The sequence below is a fragment of the Diospyros lotus genome, chromosome 8 (genome assembly GCF_014633365.1).
Source record: "Diospyros lotus cultivar Yz01 chromosome 8, ASM1463336v1, whole genome shotgun sequence".
In the NCBI taxonomy this organism is placed as follows: domain Eukaryota; kingdom Viridiplantae; phylum Streptophyta; class Magnoliopsida; order Ericales; family Ebenaceae; genus Diospyros; species Diospyros lotus.
Window position 1 is genome coordinate 42,000,364 of NC_068345.1, and position 21,178 is coordinate 42,021,541.

The window sequence follows — 21,178 nt, forward strand, 5'->3', positions numbered from 1 at the left end:
AGATGACATCTATGCTTCTCATCTCTCTTGAAGATATTTCATCTCATCTCCAAGAGATTAAATATCACAAGTGAAGTGAAAGGTGACATCTATGCTTCCAACAGTACGCTTAAGATAAGATGCAGGGCTCAAACTTCCCAAAGGCAAAAAGACAAAGGTTCTAACTTCTAACACCATTATAGCACCGAAATCTCAAGGGGGACAGTTTCTACACAAGCTTTATAAGCGAAGTTTAATATGTACAGGCAAATTTTCTTCCTTGCTTAACCTATCTGTTTTAATTATTTATTTATAGTAGTACCTACATATATAAACAGTTGAGGCACAGAAATTAAGAGACTTCATTTTTTTTTTTTTTTTTTTTGGGGGGGGGGGGGGCGCAAAACACAAAAGGGACTGAAATTCCCTACTACATAGATAACAGAAGAGCTAGCATTTTTTACCCTATGACCTGTACAAAGCAGCATACAAACTTTCCTTTTTATGTGCAATCTAAGTCCAAATCTCACCAAGTACCAAAGCTGCAGCCAACATGTTCCTGGGTCACAATTTGAAGCCGATCTTGCATGACAGACATTGAAGTATAAGGCGGAAAGCAAAGCCGGTAGAAGCAAGTGTGCGAAGAAGGCAAGCGATCAGAGGGTTCTGAAGACTTGTATATGTAAAGATGAGAAGCCAAACCACCAAAGCCCTCTACGGGTAGATATTTTATTGAAGTCCAAAAAAATAGGAGAACCTTTCTCTGCTCAGCTGACATTCGCCCTACAATCTGCAAGATTCTCGAGAAATTAAAAGAAATAATCAGTTAGTGGTGGGGGTTGGGGAAGGGGGCATTAACTTGGTCTTTATATAGGATACTAGAACAAAAATTTGACTCAATGAAACCTGATCAATCCCCTAACTACTTTTGCATAGACAATTCAATTCTGTATTAACATCCATTGATATATTTCTTCTCAACTGATGCACCATTTTGCATGTCAACGGGGAGAAAAATTCAAAATAAAGAATCTGTGCACTTATTTCATCTTGCTTGCATGAATGCACAGCACAACCTTCCGGAGTTGTAACGCCTCCAACTTGAATTATGTTATTAACTCCAAACCCATTCTCTGTTACTCAAAAAGCCTTCCTATTTCAGACCAATTCTGCATCATCCAGCCGTAAACTAGTGCTGCTTTACACATCTATTTCATTATTTCTTTAAAAACCTTTAGAAAAATAAAAGACATTGTAAGAAAATTAGGGAATCCAAAACAAGTAAAAAATAAAACAAAAATAAATGTTAGCACCTGGGAAATAAACATCTCAGGCTGAGCACTAGGAATGCCTCACCTGGAAATGATGTGCATTATCCGTACACTTAATCATTTTCTTCACAAATTCACATCCTATCTACCATCAGCACCCACGTATCAATTTAGCAGCACAATGGCCTCATCATATTGACTCAGAAAATGACTTCAAAACAGATCAAATTATAATAAATCTACTCATCTTTAGCAGAGTATACTACTCAGATATGAAAGGGTATCTTAGACAAAAGGTTACCTTGAATGCTTGATCACAAGAACTTGCCTCCTCATTCAAACTAATTGTAAATTGATAGTTATGGATTATCTTAAGTTTCTATATAATCATTGAATAAATGTTGCTTAGGCACCACAAATTAAGTTTACCTATGAACAGAATTGCTTGATTGGAGGTGATAATGAGCCATGCTGGAAAAGCACTGAGCTCTCATCAAATATGCAGACTGTAAAAGCCCGGTGCCCTAAACCCCCATAATTCCTTTGCCAATAAAAATGGCTACATGTTGGAAGCTCTAGAGAAAAGATAAATTGCCTCATGTCAGCCACATCTCACTTCAGAAAAGACTGTTATAAGCAAACTCAAAATAATCTCACTACATATGAACCTCACTGTCCTTCAGTGGTCAAGTATTTCATGATGTCGAGAAGACCCACGACATCTTGCTAATAATGGTCTTCTGTTCTCTTGCCATGCATGTCCCAACATCTGCTTTCTCAATTCATCAGTTCCTTCAACATGCGTTTCAACAAGCAAACATTCTAGCTCACAAAATATTATGAACCTCCAGTGAGCAGGAGTTCTACCAATATCAGGCTATATCATTTAGCAATAAGCTGGAAGCAACTGACATGATTCGTCTGTCAGGCTTATTCAGACTCATTTTGAACACTACAGTTTTCACAGAAAAAGAAAATGTTGGCAACATTCAGATATCTGTTGGATGTTAATCTTTAACTGTCACATGTCTCAATTCTTAAATTTCATAGGATCACATTCCACATTCCACATTCCACATTGATGGCCCTATTCTTACCTCATACCCCGTCTTAGATATAAAGCTTCTCAGCAGAATGGTCACTTAAACATTAACTTAATCTTGGTTTCAAAATTGAAACTGATACTATTGGGCATGATAACCAAGTGAAGGCAAAGATCCTAAAGTTGAAAAATGATGAAAGCCATGGTTACCAGAAATGAACTTGCCTTTCTTTCATCAGGTTAATAGCTATATTTCTTAGGTTTAAGTCAATGCCTCTGTTTGCAGCCACTTCCACTTCTACCAGTATGTTGCATACCAAAAGAACCCTATCACATAACTTGTCTCAAAAACTTGTCTCATTTTGACAAACCTCAGGAAAGTTACCTAGATAAGAAGATAGTAGTACCCATAGTTCATCTCCATAGCCTTCTTAATCCAGAATTATTTTCTTACATTCTCCTTTCAAGCTATAAAGGTGAATCAGTCATAACAGTTTCAAAATGAGAGTATGATCGATTAATTTGATGCACAAAGTAGGGCCTAATCATTGTTACAAGGTGAATCAGAAAGTTTGAGCTGACTAATATAGCATTGTTACCAAACTAGTGTGGCAACTACTACCGGGCCTAATCATGAGAATTATAATCTTCAGACTAAAATGTTACATAGGAAGTATAACATGAATATTTTATTTATTTGTTTTCTGTGTTCTGAGTTTGTTTGCTCTTTGTCACATAGCAAAAACCTCTGGTTTGCAGCATGGAGGATACACACTGATATGGCTGGAATAGGACCTATACAACAAGGATTACATTAATGCTGAATCCACATATGGTAAATGAATAACACTCTTAAGGCATAGTGCTTGGTGTTTTTGGAGTTGTCCTTGTAGAAAGAATATGGAAATGAAGGAATTTAGTAAGATTGAGCAAGAAATGTGGAGATTCTTTTTTTTTTTTTTTTTTTTTGACTGAGCAGGAAGCACTAAATGAAACACAGGACGTTCCAAGCAAGTATCAAAAGTAAACGTTTGGCTGTTACTTATTAGCCACAGATGGTGCCTTAAGAAAGATATGCACAAATCAATGTTGATGCTGCTTTTTGAATGGGAAAATGGGGGATAGTGCAATCTCACGAAATCATACAGTCAAAATTTTAGGCGCGGTCAAAGTTTATAGATGTGCAATTTCTCTTGCAGCTGAAGATCATGCTACTAAAATAGCTGTATTTTGGGTTAGATCAAAGAAGTGCATGAAGGTAGTCAATGAGATTGATTCTCTAGATGGGGTACAAGCTTATTCAGTTGTTCTGGATCTACTAATAATGCTCACTGAACTTTACAAGCTCTGATTTTGGATATCCAGTCACTGCACCGAGAATTCTGCAACTGAAAGTTTGGTCTGATCGGTCCAATACTAACAGAAATTAATTGAGTTAGGACTTAGGATGATGGGCTCTTAGGAATAGTTATTCAGGATATCTGAATCCCACAGATCCATGCTTTAGTAAACAGGTTGGCTTATCTTGACTGTCCTTTGCACTAGTTCTAGTTTGTTTTCATTTCTGTTATTCTGGATGTGTGTCCTTAAATTGTATCTGATTCAGCAATTGCTTATATACAAATTATTAAAGACATGAATCATTGAGCATAAACAAGTGGCAGAACACGTGGAAGAGATATTTAGGCATCAAGGATTTGCAATAACCCTAGTAATGGATGAACTTACTAAACATATCTAGGTACACTGGTAGAGATGCTTTGGTGTATGCTATTTGCAGCACGATTACTAAGCTCAAGACAAGAAGAAACACTTTAGAATCTAGAGATTTTGAGTTATGTAGGTTGAAAACTGAATACATAGAATGTAAGTTTAATAAAAACATATGTTTGAACAATGTTATGGTAAAACTGAAAGATCAATCCATACCATGAAAAGATCAGCTTAAATATCTTGAATCAATAATCCAAAAACATGAGAAGATAGATTAACAATGATGCTACGCACAATTAAGGCAAGATGGTTAAACATTAAAACATTTTATGTGATAGCAAGATTTTGTTAAAGGTCAAAGTAAAATTCTGTAAGACAGCTGGTATGTACCAGCTTTGTTTTATGACACATAATGTTGTGCAATAAAATATCAACATGTGCAAAATAAAAGCTTAAAGAAGATGATGATATTAAGATGGATGTGCGGCCATACAAGAAGAGACAAATTAGAAATGAGATTATTTGTAATAAGGTCAAAGCAACTCCAACTAAGGATGTATGAGATACGATTAAAATGGTTTGGTAATGTTGAGAAGAAAGCCAATAGAGGTCTTGTGAGAAACAAATATTTAGCAAAAGAGATAGAGAGAGACTTAGAAAAACTTGGTGGGAGACTCTTAGGTATAATATAAGTTACAAGGATCTTATAAAAAATAAGGTTATAGATAGAAATGACTGAAAAGCTTTAATTCCTGTAGTTGACTCCACACTGGGATTAAGATTTGATATGTAGTCAGCAAGAATAAAGAAAATCATGCAGCACATATGGCATACCTTCCAAAACCAGAGTATCTGTGGATCCGTTTCTTTGTAGCCATTATATTCAGTATGAGCCATCCAGTCCTCAATTGAAATAACACTTTCACTTCCATGCAGCATCCAATCAAGATCTTCAAGCTCTAAACTTTGGAAGAACTTCTGGAGTTCTGAGTTGCAAAGGATATCAGAAAAACCTTGAGCAAAACGGGCTACCTGCTCGCTGATAGATGTGACAAACCTATGCTGAATAAGAAGATCAACATAATCTTCCCTGTTCTGACTATTCACTGCAACGTTTTTTCCCCCTGGGCAAAGTTCAACAATTTTCCTGTGTCCCAACTGTTCAACTTCTAGCACAAATGTTAGCCCCAGAGCATCTGAATCTACCATCTCAGCATCCATCTCCAAAATTTTCTTACAACTGCTATACAAGCAAGGATCTGCATCATGAATATCTTCCAAAGACACATACTTACCAGCCAGTTGTAAGAAAAACACACGATCTAAGACGAGTCCAACTTGCACCTTATGCATCAAGGCAAGGGCAATTACCCTGCCAGAGAAGCTAAAATATTCAAGGTGTAGGGGATCTACCTTGGATGCTGCACATAAATACAATGTAAAGTCACATTTCTAGTTCTGAACAAAGTTCAAAGCCTTAAAATTGATTTGCTCTATACTGAATGTGCAGAAAGCATCATTCACTACAGTATGTAGAAATAGTTTCCAGCTTTGAATGATGCATAGACAATGGTGGCACCTACAAAAATTGAAGGAAAATAGAGAGAGAGAGAGAGAGAGGCATATTACCAAAGTTTCATAGTGCAACATGGATAAGTGACGGTGCCCTCATTGCTTAATTATACATAATTTCATAAAAAGACAAAGCAAGATGTATTGCAAATATTCATGGTGGGAGGCCTCAGAGCAGGAAGGGAGGTATTAAGAAAAGCATATGAGTAGTTCATCTAAATAAATGTTCAAGAAGTGCAAGGCACTAAAATTTGAAGCCACTTTCTATTGTATGTTATAATAGAAAAATGTGGAGCAAAAAGTCAAATATCTCAAACAGCAAAAAAGTGAAAATACCTGGTGCTAATAAACAAATTTTGTTCCCCGTTCACCTTTTTCTCATATGTTATTGCAGAAACGATGGAGAGAAAACAAAAGGAAAAAAAATATCTCAACCAGTCAAAACTGAAATTACCCAAAGATGGCAAACACACCAACACCAATTCCAAAAAAAAATTGTTTCACTCACTAATTTTGATTGTTTAAGATAAAAAAACAGACTTTATCATCATCAACTGCACCTTATCAGCTTATCCTAACTAAGTTCAAGTCTGTGACACAACATTCATAATGTCAATTGACTTTTAAAAGTCACATTGACAATACAAATCCAAGTAAAAAATCAATGTGGTAAAATTTTATGCAAGATGTGCTTCCAAAAAGCAGATGCAGATATATTTGAACTCCTATCCAAATATCTTACACAGGATAAGAACACGTCCATAAATACCCACAGTGCAAGGCACAGCCAGGCTCATTATCTGTAGTGACAACCTGTCCCAGAAACTGTCACACATTATGGTCTTGGCGCGACATCGATCGTTTATTGGCGAATTTAAACTGTCTTCCTAGTCATTTTCCTTATGTTATATTGTTATGTTTTATTTACTTTATGCATTGGTATTAGTTTGGATATTACAGCTGTAAGGGGTAGGATATTTTAAGGGGAGGTCCACATGAAAAGGGGCCTAGAGAAAAAGACAAAAGAGTTGGTTATTGGGAGTGGGATCTGCTGTGGCAGCGCCCATGCTAGAGGTTTATATACCCCTACACTCAGCTTGTAACGGTATCGAATATCAGAAATGAATCATCTCTCTCTCTCTTCTTCCTCCCTTTTCTAATCTCTTTCTCTTATCTGCTGCTTCTTCTCCTCCTGAGATCTCCGACTGACCTCTCTAATAGTAGAAGCAGATTACAATGTCAAATTTGAGTTTGTGACAAACTGGTATTAGAGCACTGGTCCTAGGCATAACAGTAGAAGCAAGGATGGCAGATGGAACCCGCATGAGGAATTTTGAAACGCAACTGCAACAAGTTAGCTCGATGATGACTGAGCTCCAGAATAGAATGGGCCAAATGGAAGCAAGAGAAGTCCAAAACCAAGAAGCGATCCAAGCTATGGATAGCAGGATGGAAGGTGAATTGGAAGGAATGGGACAGAGGTTGGAAGGTATGGAGCAAATGCTAGATGGATCAATGGCTAGGCTATGAGATGACATGCAACAATTTATGGTAATGTTCACACGACAAAACTAGATAAGGATGGCTAAAAACTTTCCTCCTAGAGATAGAAATGAGCCTATATAACATAGAAGTGGGGGAAATAGGGGTCGTGCCAATGCAGAAATAGAGGCTGAGCCAAAAGAAACGTTGGAAGGAGTGGTGGGTAATGATAGGAATGGTGCGCCTAATGTGCAACATCTGGGGTTCACCATGCCCCGAATGGAGATTCCTATCTTTGAGGGGATCAACCCCCGGTGGTGGATAAAGAAATGTGAGAGGGCCTTTGAGTGGAACAATATATCAATGAGGCAGCGAGTAACACTTGTTGTAGCCTACTTTAACAAGGTTGTCGATGCCTGGTTCTAGGGGTGTGTAAGTGTGCAGAACGAATTCACTTGGGATGAGTTTGTGACCAAACTATGTGAAAGATATGGAGAAAGAAATAGAGTGGACACCATTGAAGAGTTCAACAAGCTAAGACAAACGAGAAGTGTAAAAGTGTACTTAAAGAGATTTGAGGTCCTATATGACTCAACAAAACCCACCCCTTACTAAAGCTTATTTCATGTTAAGCTTCTTGAGTGGGCTTAGTGAGGACATAAGGACAATGGTAAAGATGATTAGGCCCCAAACAGTAGAACAAGTGGCTGAGAGTGCAAGGTTACAAGAAATGATTATAGAAGCGTTTATGAAAAAATAGAGGCAACAACACAAGGGGTTAATAGTGGGACAAGTGTGGAGGAAGTATGAAACAGGGGACAGGGCCCAGCAAAGAAGATTGGTTGGCCTCTATTTTAGATGTGGGGATAAGTACCATTTTGGGCATCAATGTAGAAGGCAAATTCTATTACTAGAAGGGGAAGTGGAGGATGAAGCTGAGGGGTCAAAAGAGAAAGTAGAGGAGAGTGGTGAATCAGAAGAAAAGAATAATGAAGAAATTTCATTGCATGCACTCAAGGGAGTGACTAACAACAGAATAATTAAGATAGCATGGAGTATGAAGAATCATAATTTGCTGATCCTAATAGATGGTGGAAGCGAGTGGGATAAAGACTGGATATGTTGTTGTTATTGTTTAATAGATAGTGGAAGCACACATAGCGTCCTTGATGAAGGGACAGCTAAGAGGCTGAAATGCCTGCTCCAAGGAACTCAACCCCTAAATGTGACAGTAGCAAATGGCAGTAGGGTGCTTAGCAAATCAGCATGCCACGGGTTCATGTGGGAGATACAAGGAGAGAAATTCAAGGCAGATTTAAGGCTACTACAAGTAGGAGGATGTGATGTGGTGTTGAGGGTTAACTGGATGAAGGGGGTAAGCCCCATCAGTTTTGACTTCAATAGAATGGAGGTTTTCTTTGACAAGGGAGGAAGGAAAATGACACTGACTAGGGAAAGGGAAACGGGATCCTACAAGATGATCTTGGGGAAGAAATTGCACAAAATGCTGAAGAACAAATGGTGTCAATAGTCTCAATTTTTCTCAATGCCAGTCCTCCTAGTTAAAAAGAAATATGGCTCTTGGCGTTTTTGTGTTGACTACTGCAAATTGAATGCATTGACCATTAAAGATAAATTCTCTATACCCTTAGTAAAGGACTTGATGGATGAACTACATGATGCCCATTTCTTTTCAAAACTTGACCCTGGGGCAGGCTACCATCCGATCAAAATAAAACCCAAAGATGTCCATAAAATCGCTTTTAGGACACATCACGGTCATTTTGAATTTTTGGTGATGTCATTCGAGTTCACCAATGCCCCAACTACATTTCAGTCCCTCATAAACCAAATTTTTGAACCTTACCTAAGGAAATTTGTCCTAGTGTTCTTTGATGACATCCTTGTATATAGCCCCACCTTGAACCAACATATATCTCACCTTAAAACTACCCTTGAGATCCTTAGAGCTAACCAACTTTTCATCAAAAGGTCAAAATGTGCATTTGGATAGAATCAAATGGAGTATTTGGGGCATTTAATTTCTAGGGTAGGGGTTAGCACCAACCCTAAAAATGGTCAAAATGTGCATTTTTTATTTTTTTTTATTTCTGTCATGGCAGACAGGCGCGGGCTTGGCCTGTCGCCCGGCACTGGTGCACAGGCCCAGCCCGCCACACGCGCAGTGCGCGGGCCATGCACGCCATGCGCTCGCTAGCCACCCTTCGGCACCCCTTAGTGCTGCTCAACCGACCCGGAACAGATTCCGGCGCTGCTAGCCACGCCAGATCTGATTCTGGCACCGCTGCCAGTGCCAAATCAGTTCTATGGCGCTGCTGGCATGCAGCCCATGCTCAGATCTCATCCGGTAATTTTTTTATTTTTCAAAAACACCAATTTTAGTGTCCAATAATCACATGAACAAAACCATAAATCTGAAAAACGATTGCTCTGATACCACTGTTGTGATTACATAAATCTTATCATATGTGTAGCAGAATAAAAATTTAGTTTGCAGGTATCCCATTTTTCAAAAATTATGGTTTACAAATTGAAGGCAAAAACAAAAGATTATCACTTTGATGAAATCCGATTTCACCTAGGTTTCTCGTCGTATAATCCTCCAAGTGTAGGATGTCAAGTCGGTCCACCCGAAATCACTTATATCCAATAATATCAAGAGAAAGGGAAGTAGAAGAAATTTTTCACAAAAATCTCTAACTCACCTTTTGCATTCACACACACACTTCTTCAAAACTCTCTCAATTCTCAAGTGTTTCAAGAAGAAGAAACGAAGGGTTAATGGAGCTATTTATAGAGTTCCAACATAACCCCCTACTCCTTTAATGAGTTGGGCACCTTAAGCCCATTCCATTTAATGCTATTGGGCTAAGCCCAATCCAATGGAGTTTAATTATGTTAAATCCAATCCAATAGTGCCATTGGGCTAAGCCTAATGTACTAGCAAAAGGCTCAATCCAATTAATGATTAAATAATTATATTCACAATATAATCATTTAATTATTCTTATTTATCCAATAAATAAATGCACTATTATTAGTAACTATAAAATTACTAATTTATCCATCTTCTCTTTGAAAGTGATTTCTTTTGGGTGGAACTTTTTGGGTTCACAAATAAATTGGCAACGAGAATAATCAACGATTAATTTTCATAAATCATGAATAACATCTAGCAATATGTCATGATTACCCAATTTATTGTAAAGCGGGTATTATGAACCTTTTACCACGTTATCATGCAATACGGTCCTTCTATCATCCTATATCCCGACAATATATGAGATCATGGTCAGCAGGTCGAATCTCTTAATCTCGTTATATGACCAAATCCAAAATCAATCTTGACTAATTATTGTAAAGCGGGTATTATGAACCTTTTACCACATTATCATGCAATATGGTCCTTCTATCATCCTATATCCCGACAATATGTGAGATCATGGTCAGCAAGTCGAATCTCTTAATCTCGTTATATGACCAAATCAAAAATCAATCTTGACTAATTATGACACAACCTTATGGAACAAATTCCATCGTCATATTACCTCGGCCAAGGATTTATCGTCAAGTGATTATTGGATCGCATAGGATATCCTCCTCATAAATCTCGAGATGATAGATTTCATGTCTGATGCACACATACCTCGTGTATCACTAAACTAGGCATATAGATACGTATGATTATTTCTGATTAAAACAATTATAAAATATCGCTGATATCCTAATCCACCAATCCATAGATATCCATATCATCTCAAGTCTAAGGACTAGTTGCACATTGCAAATAATATTGAATCATTGACCTGTGAGAAATAACCCATGTGATTCAATGTTAACAGTCACGTTCAGTGAACTCATTCCTGTAATGTGCACCCACTCATCTTCCTTCTATATCTCAAACAGAATGACACAAAACTCACCAACCTTATGTTTTAGTATCTCATACTGAACAAGGAGGAAAACAATGTGCTGATCTTTACGAGTTGTTATTATCCAGATTAAGAACTCTATGGCCAAGAACTTGTTATAGTATAACGAATTGTGGATTATTCGTAACTCATATTCTTAACACTTAAGAATGGTATCCACTCCGTATTATACTAATAGATATATGTTTTTAATTTAAATCATATTGCAATTTAAATAAAACATAAACTTGACATTTAAATAATATTTAAAGAATTACAAGATTGAGTCACTTTGTGTCACTAGAATCGATCTTTAGGGCTCATATCTAACAAACAGCACCAGAGGCGACGCGAACTGAGGAGCATTCGCGATTGGTGTGGGAGTCCGTCAAAGGTGGTGACGTAGACAGCCAGGGGGGTCGCGACTGGAGTGATCAACTGGTGTGGGAGATCCATTGAAGTTGGCGACTCAGACTAACAGGGAAGCTTTCGACTGGTGTTGTCGCTTGATAGGTTGGTGGTGTTACCGCTTGATAGGTCGGTGATTAGGCAAAGTAGGTCTGGCAACTTTAGAGACCTAGAAGGTGGTTGATGTTTGGAGATATTAATCTCCAACAATGATTTACGAAGGTGATCTAGCAACAGATTCGAAATGGGCGAGGCAAGATGCTGACAAACAGTAGCGAATTTTAATAAGTCTTGCTCGAAATTAAAGTGCGAATGAGGGTCAGACGGATTTCGGCTTGAATCCGGCAAATTGTATCGACTGCATCAGAGTCGATCAACATGTGCAATTGAGGATGAAGCACAGATTCGATTCCGACACACAGAGATTAAGCTTGGGCTGATAGCTGGGGCCGAACGTGGAAGGCAAAGCAGATTCGAGCCTAGCCGATTCCAATGGTGAAGCTAGCAATCAGTGTTTGAATTTCTGCAGGCGTAACAAGAGGTGACTTGATTGTCAAATCTGGTAAACTTGCGAAGTGGAAGTGCGAAGCAAATTCCAGTGAACTCCAGCAATTTCGACATATCCGAGTTGAAGGCCGGGGCAATCAATTTTAGTGATTAGAAGTCCAACGACTAATAGCAACAAATCAATGAAGAGGATTCCACAATAGGTGATTCCAATCGAATTCTAGGCTGTGAGTTAAGGGAAACAAAGGTTAATTTCGACTTTGAATTTTGGTTAACTTATTTGAAGAAGAGCGGTATGTATAGAACCCCTATCCCTTGGTCTTCTAAGTGTCATGTTCATGAGATGTCAACCATGGAGAGCAAGGCACACATGAAACAAATGGGGTCTCAATTGCAGCCAAAGGATGCTGCATTTTTAGCGGGACGTCCTGCTCGTGAAGCCTTGGAAAGCAATGTGCACATGAGACAGTCGGAGTCTCAATGGTAGCAAAAGAAGGTTGCATTTTCAGCTAGAAACAACATGAATCATGAGCAGTTTAGCCAAAAAAATCAGGCATGGGGAAAGTTGGATAATGAGTTCGGCCGAGTTGACAAGGAAACAAGCAATGGTATCAGAGTCGGCCCCATGGCTCCCAATGTAAGCGAGTGGCGAGGGAGGTAACGTCAGCATTGTAGTGTTCGCCCGGGACTAGCAGTGGCTAGTGCACAGTCTGCCGTCGTGGGTATGTTATGGTCTACTGTAGGGTGGTATGTTATGGTCTACTGCAGAGTATGAGACTTGTCCACATTGGAAGTTCAAGCTCCTGGTGTGGGGTTTATAACCTCTTGGGCAACCTCCCCTTAACAGCTAGTTTTTTAGGGTAAGTTCTACTCGAGGGTTGTAACAGGAGAGTGGTACTTAGACAACTCAAATAGGAATTGACCTCAGCCCAAAATAGAATGAAGCAATATGTGGACATGAGGAGAAGTGAAGAGAACTGAAGGTTGGGGAGAAGGTTTATTTGAGGCTAAGGCAGCCCCATTTGAAGTCCATTACTCAAAGACCGGTTACTAAGCTGACTCCCCGATATTTTGGGTTGTTCCCTATCATAGCTAAGGTTGGAAAGGTAGCCTACCAATTGCAACTCTTAGAAGGATCCCGAATGCATCCCATCTTCCATGTGTCTCTCCTAAAAAGGTCATCAGGCAAGGAACAGGTCAATCCCGAGCTACCATCATTGCCTAAGGAAAAGAAAAGGGCAGAAGAACCATCAGCAATATTGGATCGGAGGGTGATCCATAACCATGGGGTTCCTCTCATTCAGGTACTTGTCAAGTGGCAGGACAAAGACAAGGGGAGCAGCACCTAGGAATATTTGCCAAGCCTCCTTCAGCAGTTTCCAACGGCAACCAGCCTCCTCAGCATTTCTTGAGGATAATAAATGTTTCAAGAGAGGGGCAATTGTCACACATTATGGTCTTGGCGCGACATGGACTGTTTATTGGCGAATTAAACTATCTTCCTAGTCATTTTCCTTATGTTATATTGTTATGTTTTATTTACTTTATGGATTGGTATTAGTTTGGATATTACAGCTATAAGGGGTAGGATATTTTAAGGGGAGGTCCACGTGTAAAGGGGCCTAGAGAAAAAGACAAAAGAGTTGGTTATTGGGGGTGGGATCTGCTGTGGCAGCACCCATGCTAGAGGTTTGTATACGCCTACACTCAGCTTGTAACGGTATCGAATATTAGAAATGAATCCAATTTCTCTTTGTTCTCTCTCTTTCTCTTATCTGCTTCTTCTTCCTCCCTTTTCTAATCTCTGTCTCTTTTCTGCTTCTTCTTCTCTTGAGATCTCCGACTGACCTCTCTAATTAGAGAGCGGATTACATTGTCACATTTGAGTTTGTGACAGAAACTTACATCAGAAGAAAGTAAGTGGAAGAATATCCTCCAAAAGGCAAGAAAAAACAAAATTCTAAGCACCACTCCCTTCTAGTTAGTCCTCCAAAATTTCTCAAGTTCTTTCAAACACCAAGGCTCGATATCTCATGCCTTCCTGTTAGCAGCCCCTGTGCCAATGCTTAACAAAGTTATGCACCAATCTTAACATTCCATATGCCCTTACTAAAACAGCCTGGAACAATTCCCAATCTTCAAAACCACTACAGATTGCAGAAAGATCAGGCTCACCTGTCACTTATGCAGCACCAAGCTAACATAACATTTCAACCTCTGCAAATTGTGAATGGTAAAGATGGGCTTCTGAGCCTGGCTCCTTACAAAGATGGCTCACCTTAGAAGAATCTTAGGATACGACATACCAATTCAAGCAATAGTATGTCCCCCTCCCCCCACCCCAATCCCCTGTCCAGTGGCAACATATTTAGAATTGAAAGATCCACCATGAATATACTACTTCCAACTCCTTTCCAGAAATACCCTCAGTTTCCAACTCAATAAAGAAATCAAAGGGCATACCAAGGAAATTCCCAATTGTCTCCACCTTGAATCCTACCCATGAATAATAAAACCTAAGCCCCGAGTGCCATCGCCCAAGTCCAATAATCCCAACATAGGCCTCCATATGAGCAGCAATGGAACAGAATAGGAATAATCCCTCAAAGGCCAATGTCCACACAAAGTGTCCCAATGCCCTTCTTACCTCACCTAACAAACATTATCTGCCTTAAAAGAGGAAATTTGAAGAAGGCATCCCATACACCCACAGTCCCTTTCACGGACACTCAAACCTTACCTCAAGGGTGGTCAATGCAATTGCCTTTCTTCTTTTGTTATCTTCTTTGTACAAGAACGTTCTTCTCTAATATATTCAAGAAGTGAAAGAAAAGATTATTCTACAAAATTGCCAGTTTGGAAAAACTATGGAAACCGTACTTACTTCCAAAGGATATCTCCCTATGCCCCAACAAGAACGCATAGCAATATTTCACATCAAAACCTCAAAATTAAGATCTAGGTCATTGCAACCATTCTCCCCCTCACAATTTTACAAGATAGAATACACACAAAGTAACATTTTACAATACCAAGAACCTTCCATACTCAAATAATCCCTAACAGCTACTCCTCATGAACCATCCTCACGCTGGATAGGAAGGCATCTTTCAGATCCTTCTCCCCGCACCGCAAATCATTCCATAATTAAACCCTCTCACACTCCCCATAGCAGTATGAATTCCTTCTGAAATCATCCCATGTAGCAAACAATCTTCCACCAACTGGTCCTAAAATGTATTGAAAATGTGAAAGGACACCCTCCCCCCTCCCAAACAAAAATAAATAAATAAATAAAACATTTCCATATTTTTAACCTATAAAAGTTTTCCATATAAGGCAACATCCTTGATGCCTAATGTATTAGGCACATGCTCTTGAACGTTAGTCTTGAACCCAAAGTCTCATTGGCCACAAGCATTATAGTGACAACTGACCTACCACAGGAGCACTCTACAAGTCAAGAAATCATCTCCTCTCAACACCTCTTTTGCATGGAGGAAAAACATACTGATAAAGCTCCAGCAGATAAAAACAACAGACTAAGAAACACCTAAAAAAGCTGATCCACCAAGTTCTGCAAAGAAGAGGCCTCAGGGATATCTTCCTTTAATCTAACCAATCCAATAGCTTCTTGGGAAAACAAACTAGTCCTGAAAAGATTCTGGCATAACCTGAATGTCACCCCACCCATACCTTGCTCTCGCTGTCACCATCAAATGAAAAGTTCTTTTGGCTGTTCAAGCATTACTGAGGTTTTCTATTGAGTACCTTCATCAACATCATCTACTTGTCTTCAAAATCCAAAGTTGGAAACCTGATCATTTGGAACCACAATCTTAGGATACAATAACCCTCTAATATGAGAAACATAAGAGAGTTTCATCAAAATCCATTCTAACTTTGAATTGTGTAATTCAAGGGATTAATATTAGATATCCCATTCAAATGTGTCCCCCAGACGCTTTGGTTTTCTTTAACCACCAAAAAGTTTAACTACCAATAGAAATATCAACTACATAACAATCTAGGGCTGGAAACATCAACTACATAACATTCTAGGGCTGTTTTTGCATATGTTTTTTGTTATCACTTTTGTTGTTTACTGCTTTTGAAACCTAAAATTTTGAAAACCATGAAAAATGCCATTGCGTTCATGTACTTCCCTTTTTGTATTATAACAATTTCTGGAGAGAGTGAAAATTTTGCTTTTGCCCTCACTTGGCCAGAAAAAGAGAAAGAAAGAAAATTCTGGTTTGTTGTTTCCTAAAACTAACTTGTTTCAAAACCAATCCTTTTCAGAACCAGTTCACCAATTACATTCTCTCAAGTTTATTATATTCCAAAACATAAAACAATTTTTGAAACCATAACCAGATATGTCACTAGCTTTTCACCATGAAACTATGAAATACCCACTATTTCTATGCCACTAACTAAGATCTACCATTTCATATGAAATATGCAACTACATATAGCTTATAATTAGCCAAGACACATCATAGCTAATAAACCCTCTCTATATGCAATATCTAACTTGCAGTTCTGCCAAACCTATCATATTTTTCTTGGGCAAATTCCACCCCAACCCCCTATGATTTCGGTCATTTTGGTAAACACGCAAGAGGTTTCTTTTTAGTATTTTCAGGTCCTTGTGATTTATTTTAAACAAATTTTGCAAGATAAACACATTGTTGACCTAATAGGGGTTGTTTTAGCAGGGGGGGGAATAAGGATCTAAAATAGTAAGAATAAACCACATGAGGTTGTCACGGCCTAAGCCTAACAATTGTCTCTCTTCCCATTCAATATGAATGGGAAGATGTTCCCAAAGGAACGGAGTACTGAACAGAGGAAGGAAAGAAGGAGAGAAAGAGAGAGTTGAGAGAGACAGTAAGAATGAGAGAGAGAGGATGAAATCTTCAGATATTCTTCATTGATACCCAAGGAATCGTTAAGAGACAATTTATACAGCCTGCCAAGGCAGATTCCTACAACAAGGCAGTTGTAACCGTCTACTGCCAGCTATAACCACATGCATGTGGATTCCCTAGGCTAACAATCTCTAACAGAACTGAAAATACAGCAGTAAGTAAAAATGACAGTAAGGAAATTACAGCAGTAAAAGAAACAATAAATTAAGAAATTGAAAATTCTTCCTAGGGTCAAGTTCATAGCGTGACAGAGATCTCTGTAAAAATAGGCCATACCATAGGGCATTCGGGTGATAATTACTCTATTATCTAGTTATGCTCATCTAGATTAATTTACTTAGCATAGCTTCAAATTTACAATATGTAATTTCCAGTATAAACTATAAACAAAATACCATGATGTATGCATGCTTCATGCTCCAGCAAGAACAACATACCAATGTAACATACGAATGTGTACTGCATCTTGGAAACAACTCGCAACTCTGATATACAACTAGCAAGAGCATAGTACACATATTATATAGTTTAAAGCTACCATGGATAAAAAACAGCGTAGACCTACCTGGATTGGGAAAAAATCTTCTGCGATCATTTGGGCATGCTATAAAAAGCGCATTTTGAGGATTGAAAATTTCTTGGCATACCAAGAGAAACCACTCTCTCAGTACACCAGGCCCTGTAGCTTCCTCATTTTTGAACTCCATGAATAAACCACTACGCAATCCCTCAGGTTCTGCCCGTCCAATGTACTCAAATGATTCTGCCAACAAATGAGACCTATCAATTAGCATCTCATGAACTTCCTCATAGTCATCCTTCAATTCAGGAAGCATCAACAAGGCCAAATGCCTCCTAGATTCAAAATCTGTGACCTCCTTATGCTCAAGAAGCCATTTATGATCATCGCACCGCTTTGCATAGGTAACAATAAGATAGCATACAGAAACCTTTCTCTGCCTCAAAATTGACCAGAATCGATCTTGAGCGCCTTGATAAAATTTAGAAAGTGTATTTAATTCCCTCAGAATAGCAAGATACTGGGACCATCCTAGACGAAGATGTTCAACTTCCCTTTTCTCTCTCATGCCCAAGTAATCCTCCATTTTCTGAAGACACTGTTCCATCTTTTCCATCAGACCAGTAAAAATACCATGAAGAAAGTTAATCTCTTCACCATAAAAGGGAATGCTAAAGCTATCCTCAGCTAATTGAATTGGGATTTCAGCCCCAACACCCACCAGTTCTGTGATCGCAGTTCTTATGGGGAGCAGGAATGCCGTCAGATCATGGACATCATTTGATGATGGTCCCAAGGTCATTGGCGATTCCATGCTCGACACCAGATCAAGCGATAATCTCTTTGCCAGCTCACGAACAAATGGGAAGATCTCCTTAACTACAATCAATTCTTTACTACTGTAAGTGTTTTCAGACCCTCGGCCAATGCTGATATGTTCCAACATTGACCCAAGAGTAGTCCTACAAAATGAATACAAGGGGTCATCACGAGTAGCTCCAAGGAGCAACTTGCAAAATTCTAGCATCAAAGGTGCGCATAGTGCGTGCAACTCCTTCGGCAGCATTGTCTGAATTGAACTAACAAATTGCCGAATTAACCCGTCAGCACACTCCTTGTTACCTTTATGAGGAGACAAGTAGAGCATTACCAAAGCGGCAGGTGCACTCGCCGATGAAAACGTCTGGAGATGTCCGGCAGTGGCATCGGAGTTGTCTTTGGGCGTCATGGCCAAGAACGCCATCAGCCTCGACTGCACGAACCCGGAAGAGTGCGGGAATTCGCCCTTAGACATGCGGCAAAGCAACCAAACCATGTCCTCGATCACTTGCCAGGCCTGGGGGTGATGGGTGCTCAGTAAGCGACCCACCAATTGAAGGCCAGCGTCATTTTCGATGGAACACTCCGCCAAAGATTGCTCCCACTGGAGCTGCCTACCCCTGTAAATCAGCCGCTGCTCGATTAACGGAATTTTGGTGATAGCTTCAATTCGCTCGTGCACCGATTTCACACTGTCCTCGGAATTGGCGTGTAATACTAAGGTATTACCACCGGAGGCAATTTTGACGAAGAATTGGAGTCGAGAGAGGGAGTGAATCCAGGATAAAGAAGGGCCGGATGGGGCATTCGAGAATCTTGGTTCAAGGTGAGGTTGTTTGTGGTGAGGTGGCGCGATCGAGGTAGTGGAGTTGGAGGGAAGGGCGTTAGGCTCGTGCTTCCTCATCCTGACGGAGAGAAGGTCGGAAGAGAAGCCTCCCTCGAGGACGTCGTCGTCGTCGTCGTCGTCGTCGGTGGGAGCATAATCTTCCAATTTGCGCTTCGAAGAAAGACGATCGAGGCGCTGGTGGACAAAATCGAAGACGGCCGACATTGAAGGAAACCTGCCGACAGCGGATCACGGTGTCATCGCCCTCGTCAGTCCATCGAAATCCAAAAACCAAACAAAAACCCTATTGCTCTTGCTCTTGCCTCTCGCTCTTCTTGCTATTGCGTGACAAAGACGAAGTCTCTCTTAATAAGAGAGAGAGAGAGAGAGAGAGAGAGAGAGCAAAGAAAAGAGGGAGACGGTGTTGGAAACGAGTGTGCCCTCCCCCTCCCCTGCCCTGCCCTGCCCCTCCTTTGGACGCCCCTCCCGTCTCGTGCCTAATGTTCATTTATGTCCTCATTCCCCGACTTCTATATATATATTAATTTATTATTATTATTATGCTAAGCTGTCCGAATTTCACCCTAACTAATTTTCAGGAATAAATAATATTTCTCCTAATGCATCACCTTATAAATTCAAATGCAAATATATTCTATACACACTCACTCAGAGTTGGATCTCCAAAGTAATCTATGTAAAACTTACCTTTCAACTTTATTATTGCCTTCTAACCTTATTGTGTTGTCTTCTAACAATAATTATATCTTTCAACAATAAATATAACTTTCAAATCACCCTATTGATTCGAACCCCAGTTCTCCATGTTATAACTCTATATTTTTTTATTTATAAATAAATTATTTTAAACAAAACAGAATAAAATTAAATTACATAAAAGAACTATTCTATTCCATCTCAATGATTGATATAGTTTATAATTAAATGGTATTCAAATCGACTACGAAAATATTTGCCTAAATTTATATCTTTATTTATGTATTTCTTAATTAATTATTTAAAATTTTCATTATTTTGATTACATCCTTAAATTTAATTTTTAGGTCAATTTAATCTTTGATACCATAGTTGTTAAACTCTCAATTTTATGGATATGATTATATGATTTTTTACATCGAAAACTCTTACAATTTTACGATTTTAAAGTTAAATTGCACTCGATTTTACGATTTTATATGTCGAAAACCCTCTTACGATTTAAATTTAGAGATGTAATTTAAATTTAGAGATGTAATTGAAATAATTAAAAATTCGAGTTGCCATACAAAAAAAAAAAATTTATCGAAATATATAAGTTAAATTAAGTTAAAAATATAGGTTTATGAATATAATAAAAATAAAAAAAGTTCGAATTGTTATACGAAAAAAAAAGTCAAAGTATATAATTTAAATTGATTAAAAATATAAATTCAAATGTATAATTAAAATAACAAAATATTCGAATGACCACATAAAAAAAATATAAAAGCATGCGTGGTAAAAATACAAGTTTGATCAAAATATTTAATATATAAGGTTTTGTATAATTAAACATAATGTTAACTTGATTGGATCACGTTAATAATCAAGTGTATCCAATAATAACTAGATTTTACTAAGTTCTTATTAAATTTAAATTAACTTGATCCTTGTAATATATTAATATAATTAAATCTCAAGTCTCAATCTCATGAAGCTAAAATAATTAGTTAGCTACACACTTGATTTCCGAATAGAATGATTGGGTGTATAGATTAGAATCATGATGATGGGAAGGTACAATGGACCACTTGTTGAGCCCAAAACAAAAACAGCATCTTTTAGGGTGTGTTATTTCCTTAATTAATCTAAAATTTAAAGTTAATCATTGACTAAACCTTCGGGCTTCAGCTGCAAGAAACATTATCATATGAACTGATCACCAGTGAATTATATGATGAACTAATCAAATCCCAGTATAATTAATTAAGCTTAAACTCACACACTCACCCTTGTGAAATAAATTGATAATTGATTATGCATGAATATGGCCACTAATATATTTATAGGGAAATAATGTACTAGATAGCAAGTTTTATCGCTTGAACACAACATTGAATTTATTAAGTGAAAACATTGTCGTAAAATCGCTTAAACTTTACAATAAATAAAATGATCAAATAGCGCATGACAA

General features: G+C 38.4%; 2 protein-coding genes across 5 annotated transcripts in view; one reads left to right on the forward strand and one right to left on the reverse strand.

Annotated features, from left to right (window-relative positions):
• Positions 1–21,178, forward strand: part of LOC127808695 (tonoplast dicarboxylate transporter) — a 49,662-nt gene that overhangs the window by 23,184 nt on the left and 5,300 nt on the right. The window contains exon 1 of one of the 2 annotated variants that reach the window (XM_052347272.1): positions 1,733–1,737. The exons of the other annotated variant lie outside the window; for it this stretch is intronic. The gene's annotated coding sequence lies outside the window, so the exon portion shown is untranslated. Of the gene's footprint in view, positions 1–1,732; positions 1,738–21,178 lie in introns of those variants that run through there. 2 annotated transcript variants of the gene reach the window in all.
• Positions 198–19,476, reverse strand: LOC127808694 (E3 ubiquitin-protein ligase UPL5). 3 transcript variants are annotated; one of them, XM_052347270.1, is made up of 4 exons: positions 17,406–19,476; positions 4,840–5,426; positions 1,919–2,019; positions 776–1,825 (listed from the first exon to the last, which is right to left on the reverse strand). In XM_052347270.1, the coding sequence occupies exons 1-3, from the start codon at positions 19,228–19,230 to the stop codon at positions 1,930–1,932; spliced, it is 2,502 nt and encodes an 833-aa protein (XP_052203230.1). In that variant the 5' UTR covers positions 19,231–19,476; the 3' UTR covers positions 776–1,825; positions 1,919–1,929. The 3 variants fall into 3 exon arrangements, with proteins under 3 accessions (XP_052203228.1, XP_052203230.1, XP_052203229.1); XM_052347268.1 differs by lacking the exons at positions 776–1,825; positions 1,919–2,019 and adding an exon at positions 198–769 and having other exon boundaries at positions 17,406–19,474; XM_052347269.1 differs by having other exon boundaries at positions 776–2,019.

Bases quoted from the DNA above. Each gene is read 5' to 3' on its own strand.
- LOC127808694 (XM_052347268.1), bottom strand. From the start codon at position 19,230: ATGTCGGCCGTCTTCGATTTTGTCCACCAGCGCCTCGATCGTCTTTCT. The intron at 5,427-17,405 runs GTAGGTCTACGC...ATTTATGTGCAG, and splicing joins AAGATTTTTTCCCAATCCAG to CATCCAAGGTAGATCCCCTA. The intron at 770-4,839 runs GTATGCCATATG...AGAATCTTGCAG, and splicing joins AGATACTCTGGTTTTGGAAG to ATTGTAGGGCGAATGTCAGC.